This window comes from Amaranthus tricolor, chromosome 3, assembly GCF_026212465.1.
Source record: "Amaranthus tricolor cultivar Red isolate AtriRed21 chromosome 3, ASM2621246v1, whole genome shotgun sequence".
Taxonomy (NCBI): Eukaryota; Viridiplantae; Streptophyta; class Magnoliopsida; order Caryophyllales; family Amaranthaceae; genus Amaranthus; species Amaranthus tricolor.
The window spans coordinates 30,534,637-30,542,783 of NC_080049.1; the positions used below are offsets into that span (position 1 = coordinate 30,534,637).

Below are 8,147 nucleotides of genomic sequence, written 5' to 3' on the forward strand. Positions count from 1 at the left end.
GATTTACTTTTAAAATAATCATTTATAATTTTAAAGTTAAAAGTACTTCATATGAGTTCGTTTTATGGTTATACGTTATTGACTAATGAAAGTTAATAAAGAGAACAAAAAAGGAAAGAGGAAAAAGGATAAAAAAGAAATGGAAATCATATTCGTATGCATGTTTTCCAATCATATTCATGCATCCACTAATTTTTTTAGGGATGAAATCCCCTGCATTCTCACGCTTTTCATGGAAACCTCAATCAAATTTTCCTTTTATTACCTTAAAAAGTAAATTAACTATATCCATATATATATACAATCTATTATGATTATGATAATCTCAAATCAATTCCAATTTTTTTCCATTTTTTACATACATTCAACCAATAAACCCTCTTTTGATTTAGTTTGTTGCATCAAACAATTTTTTGATCATTTAATTGACGATATTGTGGAATTAAATTTGGAGGAGAAAGGAAAAGATGCGAAAAGAGGAATTGGAGATGGAGGTTGAAGATGGAATGGCGTATGAGATAAAAGAGGAGATGTTTGGATCTCCTTGTTCGTTGTCGAATTTTGAATCAGAACAAGAAAATGGAGATAGCAGATTGAGTCAATCTTTGTTAATGAAAAGGACTAATTATACATCTCAGCTTGCCATTGTTGGTGCTAAAGTATCCGCCATTGAAAGCCTCGATTATGAGTACTCTCTTTCTCTGTTTTATTTGAATTTCTTTTTTTGTTATTCAATTTGATTTTTTGTTTTAAAAATGTTTTTATGTTTTTTATTGTACAAAAAAAATGTTTGCATGTGTTTAATTTGATTCCACTCGAAATTTACTTGAAATATGATTGGAATTTTATGGGTCATAAATTTAAAATGACCAGACTCGAAAATATCAAAAATATTGGATGAAACTTGACCGATTAGAATCGTTTTGACCTGTTTCAAGTTTTATTTCATCAGTTTCAGTAACACGTCATTATTTTCGGTTTCACTGAATCATTTTCTAGTTTCATATCAACATTTTTAGTAGGGACATGTTGTATATTTCTAATCAACTTTTATATATTGAGTAAGCATTTCTTATACATTCAGTGGCGGATGCAACTTAGGGCCTACGGGGTTCCGTGCCTCTTGGCGTTTTTTTTTAAAAAAACGAAAATAGATTTTTCTATTTGTAAAAGTAAAAGTGTAAAATTAATACTAAAGTTTTTTTTTATGATAAATGCTCCCTCATTTTATTAATTTTGTTTAATTTATTTATTTTGTACTATTTTTTTATTAGGTCAGTTGATTTATTTTGTTCTATTTTCTTTTATGGTATACTGTATTTTAAAGTTCACAAATTGTGAGAGACGGTCCTTCCGAAAGACGCATTAGGTATGGGCTAAATAGCCTAATTAATACAAATCAAAGAGAAAAAAAATGTGGACTTTTTGTTTTGAGGTCGTCTCAAGAGTAACCGTTAAAATTTTAGCAAGTGTTGTATGAGACCGTTTTACGATGAGACATGCCCATACAAGCAGTTCATTAGTAAAAAAAACATTAAAAAGAATGAAAATTGAATTTCACACTTCTGCAAGAAGCATTTTTTAAAAATAGTTTTGGCTGACCCAATTGAGACCGTCACACAGTGAGACGACCTTAATAAAGAATTTGCACTATAATAGATCAATCCACTATTTATTTACAACATACACAATATTTTTAGAATATATTGAACTTTTTCTCTTGTTACATTATTTTGAATAAAGAGGAACAAATTTAATAAATAAGTTTAAATTATTATTAATTTAGATAATGTATATGATTAAGATAGATTTTAATTACTAGCATTTTTTTATTCGAAAACACTATTTAATTACGAGAACTATTTCAAGAATAAGATTATAATTTTGATAAATTATTGTGTTTCTACTTGTCATTTTGCAGAAATAAAAAATTAGTTGTTAATTTTACAAACGAAACTTTACCGAAATTTCGTCCATTAATTGGTGCCCCTGGGACTCCGAACCCTAGATCCGCCACTGGTCATACACTGATCCTTTTTATAATAAAATATTTTCTTCAAAAATAAAAAAATTACTAAATATATTTTTGTGAAAAAATAATGATAATATATATTTGAAATCCTGGACCGTTGGGTAGATCCAAATCTGATCCAAACCTAAAATTAAACCTGTCCAAAATTGACCTGACTCGAACCTGCCCGACCTATCAATTTGACTGGTCTAGGCACACCCATTGCTACTTCACCTACTTCACATACCCTGAGTTGGAGGGAAGTATGAGTCATGTAGTGAGAATTGAATTTAAATTTTTCTATGCAGGAATTGACATATACTTCAAGTTAAAATAATACTCGATAAATCAATCTCTGTTGAACTTTCTAAGTTTCGTCTAGACAAAATTTAATTAATAGAAAATAGGATTAGGGATACTAAAATTTTATTGTTGTAGAAGTAATTACCGGATTAAAATTGATTGTTCTTTTCTTAATCTTAAATTAAAAATAAGCTTAAAGTTTTACATTGTATTTTTGCAGGATTATTGAAAATGAGCTTTTCAAAGAGGATTGGCGATCAAGGAATAAGTTCCAGAGATTTCAATACATATTTTTCAAATGGACACTGGCACTTCTTATTGGGTTATGCACAGGATTTGTTGGTTTCTGCAATAATATCAGTGTTGAGAATATTGCTGGATTTAAATTTCTCCAAACTATTAATTATGTGTACCAAGAGAAGTAAGCCTCCCTCAAAAACTATTTCTTCCCTTCTTTTTATAAATTTATACTATTTATATAAAGTGAGAACCATGGGTGACCGAGTGGTTGAAAGCTTACCTACATGAAGATCAATTTCCCTCTTCCTATTGACGATAGGGAATTATCTTTATCCAAAAAATAAAAAATATAATAAACTAGTATAAAATGGTTTAATTTTTTGGTTGCATTATTGTGAGAATTATTGCTTTTTTTTGTGAAAATACACTCATTTTTTAGGGGTTGTTTGAGGGTGTGCGAGGTGATCGACTGCATATAACTTTCTTTTATCCCGTATATGAAAAAATTAATAAAAAAATATGTTAAGTTTTTATTAATAATATACTATAAATAAAACGCAAAATAAAAGTTTTACATAGGGCCCTAAATTTTTCAAAACAACTCTGTAATAAGTCATTGTCTCAATAGATATGAAGTAAAAAGAAATTGTGGAATTATTAAGAAATTGGTAATAAATGAAGATAGAAAATGAATTGAGTTGATGAAATTAAAAAAAATTAAAATGTATGAATGAAATTAAAAGAATGTGGTGGACCATTATTTAAAAAATAGACATGATGTAAAATGAGTAGAACAGTGAAACTGAGTGGGTGTATTTTTCATTAGAATCATATATATTTCAAAACCATAACCACTGTCTAGATTATAAAATAATAATTTTGTATTATAAAATAAAATTAGAAATTGAAATAATTAGTAGAATGCTAATATCAGTGCAGGTATTTTAAGGGATTTATCTTCTTTGCTGGGTGCAACCTAGTATTGGCAATCGGTGCTGCAAGTGTATGTGCACTCATAGCACCAGCAGCAGCAGGGTCCGGAATTCCTGAGGTCAAAGCTTATCTGAATGGTGTAGATGCACATTCTATATTAGCTCCAAGTACCCTTTTTGTGAAGGTAACTTGTTACGAATTTTTATTATTTTCTCATCAAGGGTGATGATTGTGGCATAGTATAGGGCTCTCCTTTAATTAAATGGCTTCAAAATATAAGTTTGCATTATTTTTACTTTACTTCAAATTATAGTAAATCAGGGGCATGCTCAATTAATAATGTCAACTGACAATATTTAATTTATGAATAAAATTATATACTGTAAAATTTTAATGTATGTGCTGGTAAAGTTGGTAGGAGCTTTGCTTTGTAAGTGTCTCAAGTTCAAAGCTTACTAAGCATATTTTTAAAAATATTTTCGACATTATTTGATTTTGTTCTAAATTCACCCCCGTAGTAGACTTCTTATTTACATAAAATTGCTCATAATGTTTGCCATAAAGGTTCAATTATAAATAACGTCGATGTTATCACTGATAGGGGTATAACATGGGTAATCTTGCTTATATTTAACTCTTAAATCCAACCTCTTGTTTATGTTTCTTGCGTTAGTTTTCTTAATGGTGAAAGTAAATTCTAAATATAAATTTGAAACTTTCAGATCATCGGTTCAATCTTAGGTGTTTCAGCAGGATTTGTTGTTGGTAAAGAAGGACCTATGGTTCACACTGGGGCTTGCATAGCATCCTTGCTGGGTCAAGGAGGATCACGCAAATACCATTTGACTTGGAAGTGGCTTAGATATTTTAAAAATGATAGAGATAGACGAGACTTAATCACTTGTGGTTCCGCTGCTGGTGTTGCTGCAGCTTTTCGTGCACCTGTTGGTGGAGTTCTTTTTGCACTTGAGGAAGTGGCTTCCTGGTTTATATTCTTTTCTTTATTATCTCTATACATGAGAAAATTTAAACTCGAGTCTGCCTAGACTATAATCCGGATTATTTGAAAGTCTATTAATATTAAATTGTGTAAGAGTCAAATTGACACAAACATAGTTCACTATTCGGCTGTGCTGTTTTTGACAATTTTTAGGCCCTAAGCGAAAAATAAAAAAAGACCCTTATATAAATAAAGTGTCGGGTTATTTTTTCTCCGACTATATAGTTCAGTAGTCATGTGCTTAATTGGAAAACCTAATACTGCAAGTTCGATCTATGCTAGAAACTACTTATGCAAATATTAATTTTTAATTATAAGAATTAACTCAAAATGTGGGCCCCTGGGCCCTAGGCAGTTGCACCTCAAAACTACCTCCCGAAACGGCATTACTATTTGGTCTAATGCTACACGAAACAAAAAAAGCGAGAAACAAAACAAGAAACATTAATTTAGTGTTTTTGAACTTAAGAAGCAAAATTTGACAAATAGAAGCTAAAATAGGACCATGATGTTGTCTAAATATGTTGATTATAAGTAGGAAATGCAACCATAACAGTAATAATAAATCAAAAGTCGTGTATGATCTCGAAAGTAGAACATGATATAACCACAACAATAAACGAAAACTTCTTCTATGCAAACGAAAAACATTAATTTTAGTCGCGTTTTCCATACTGTGTCGGTAGTTTTGTGTTTTGCGCTTCAATGATTCGGCCAATCCTATACTAGTGGCGTTTTCCATACTAGTCTTATTGTAGATTATTAATGAGTAGATTCTGAGATTGATCAAATGAATGAGAAATCTAGTGGTCAAATATGGATCACTAAAATGCTTTGTGTTAAATACAATACAAGACACCTACTTATCTTTTATGGTTACAGGTGGAGGAGCGCTCTTCTTTGGAGAACATTTTTCACCACAGCAGTAGTCGCTGTTGTCTTGAGAGCTCTGATTGGGTTTTGTCGAAATAGTAATTGTGGGCTTTTTGGTGAAGGAGGTCTTATTATGTTTGATGTGAATCATGCCTCAATCAAAATGAGTCCCCAAGACTTGGTAGTAATTTTAATTCTTGCCATTGTTGGAGGTGTATTGGGAAGTTTATACAACTACTTTGTGGACAAGGTCCTTCGAACCTACCGTGTTATCAACGAGTATGAGTCTTGACTTTATTTCTAGCGGTGTTTGACAATTGGCTTTTGGCTGTTAGTTGTCGGTTGTTGGCTGGTTTAATTGACTTGTTTAATAACTAGCCGATAGAATTGACTATCTTGTTGGTTGTTATGCTAGTTACATAAATCAATTGTTTTTGAAATGTTTGGTAAAACTAGTTGTAGTTGTTGAAAGTAGTCCAACCCAAAAGTCGATAAAAACTATAAAGTCATTTACCAAATGTTTTTTTTATCGGTTAATCAAGCAATAAGCCTTAAGTCAACCAATCAGCTAGCAGAAAATCTAATTACCAAACAAGACTCTAATTTTCTTTATGGTTGATCATTCTATAATCTAACATCATTGTAACTTTCATTGCAGAAAAGGTCCTATGTACAAAGTCTTACTAGTTATGGCCATATCTCTTTTAACATCTTGTTGCTACTTTGGACTTCCATGGCTTGCTCCATGTACACCTTGCCCTCCACAATTGAGCGATGAATGCCCGAGTATTAGTCGCTCTGGAAACTATAAGAGCTTCAATTGTCCTGTAAATCACTACAATGATCTTGCATCTCTTATATTCACAACAAACGACGATGCAATTCGCAACCTTTTCAGTGCAAGCATTACCAAAAGCGATTTTCGTATATCTTCCTTATATATATTCTTTGGTGTAATGTACTTCCTAGGCATAATCACCTATGGAATAGCAATTCCTTCTGGACTATTCATCCCCGTAATGCTAGCTGGATCTTCGTATGGGCGTTTAATAGGTACGCTTCTAGGATCTTTCTCTGATTTGGATTCGGGTTTATTTGCAATCTTAGGAGCTGCTTCTTTCCTTGGTGGAACCATGAGAATGACTGTTTCTTTATGTGTCATACTACTCGAGCTAACGAACGATCTTCCTATGCTACCGTTAGTCATGTTGGTTCTTCTTATATCCAAATCTGTAGCCGATAACTTCAACAAAGGAGTATACGATCAAATTGTTAAGTTCAAAGGGCTACCGTACATGGAAATCCATGCCGAACCATACATGAGACAGTTAGTCGCAAGCGATGTTGTTACAGGTCACTTGGTTACTTTCTCGAGTGTCGAGAAAGTTGGGACTATCGTACATGCTCTAACTGAAACGGGTCATAATGGGTTTCCGGTTATTAATGAGCCACCATTTAGTGATACACCAGAATTATGTGGGATTGTTCTGAGATCTCACTTGTTAGTGTTTCTTAAAGCTAAGAAGTTTACTAAGCAAAGAGAATTGATGAAAGGAAGCATTAAGAAGAGTTTTGATGCTTTTGATTTTGCAAAACCAGGGTCTGGAAAAGGGATTAAGATTCAAGATTTGATGATTAATGAGGAGGAAATGGAAATGTATATTGATCTTCATCCTATAACAAATACATCACCTTATACAATTGTGGAAACTATGTCTCTTGCTAAAGCTGCTGTTTTGTTTCGCGATTTGGGTCTCAGGCACTTGTGTGTTGTACCCAAAACACCCGGGGTATGTACTTTTTTTCTTTTACCTTTTTCTTTTATTAGGGAAAGTTGTCAAAATATATTTGCTTCATTTGCACAAAATAAATTTAGTTATTATTTATTTTTAAATTAAATAAATTCACCTATTAGATATATCTACTAAGAAAATAATCATTTTTAAAGCTTTTTTTAATCAAGAAAATTAAATGATAATTAGGTTTATTTTCAGTCATTATACCAAATAAGTAAGTTTATTTTAAAATAATCAATTATTGAGTTTATTATCAGTGGATTGAGCAAAAGTTATTTATTTTCGACTATTTCTCTTATATGTTATATAGAGATGGTTAATTGTTGCAACCTCCTCATCTAGGGGTGTAACTTCGGTTTTTGGTTCAATTTTTATACAAAATCAAATTAAATCAAATAAAATTTAGTTTTTTATTTTTTAAATCAGAGCAAACTACACTTTCAAAAACCAATTAAAATTAAATTAGCTTAACCAAATATTAAAATTCGAAGACACATCAAAATTCGATATTTCAAATACTTTTAAATTTAAAGCATTCAAACAAACTAAATTTAAACGAACGTTCTGATAAACTATTAATATTTACATGATCTCTTCATTTTGTGCAGATGCCACCTATTATAGGGATTATGACAAGACATGATTTCACACCAGAGCATATATTGGGTTTATATCCTCATCTCAGGACGTATGAGTGAACCTATGTACTCTAAATATTTGTAGTATATGACTTATAGACTTACAGAAATTCTTGTATGACACCATCTCATTAAGAAATATATTTTATATATGGATTAAATAGCTCATTTCATAGATATTATGAGAATATAAGATCTTAGTTTGAGATGTTTCAATGAGAGATTAGACAATCTTTCACAAGAGTAGCTCATAGACTTATAGTTGTACTTGAGTAACCTCTTCCGTCTGTTTGAAATTGCATCATATGTCTCAAATACTTCAGAGTATTTTAAATTATATAGTGCAAATTTAT

The 8,147-nt window shown here is 31.2% G+C and overlaps 1 protein-coding gene across 1 annotated transcript; it reads left to right on the top strand.

Annotated features, from left to right (window-relative positions):
- The first annotated feature begins 345 nt into the window (after positions 1–345).
- Positions 346–8,072, top strand: LOC130808921 (chloride channel protein CLC-c-like). The gene is made up of 7 exons (XM_057674483.1): positions 346–688; positions 2,535–2,735; positions 3,494–3,671; positions 4,210–4,472; positions 5,370–5,639; positions 6,019–7,150; positions 7,765–8,072. Exons 1-7 carry the CDS (start codon positions 468–470, stop codon positions 7,852–7,854), a joined length of 2,355 nt encoding a protein of 784 aa, XP_057530466.1. The 5' UTR covers positions 346–467; the 3' UTR covers positions 7,855–8,072.
- Positions 8,073–8,147: the final 75 nt, after the last annotated feature.

Coding starts and splice junctions, on each gene's coding strand:
- LOC130808921 (XM_057674483.1), top strand. CDS start 468: ATGCGAAAAGAGGAATTGGAGATGGAGGTTGAAGATGGAATGGCGTAT. Junction 3,672..4,209: donor CAAGTACCCTTTTTGTGAAG/GTAACTTGTTAC, acceptor TGAAACTTTCAG/ATCATCGGTTCAATCTTAGG. Junction 5,640..6,018: donor ACCTACCGTGTTATCAACGA/GTATGAGTCTTG, acceptor CTTTCATTGCAG/AAAAGGTCCTATGTACAAAG.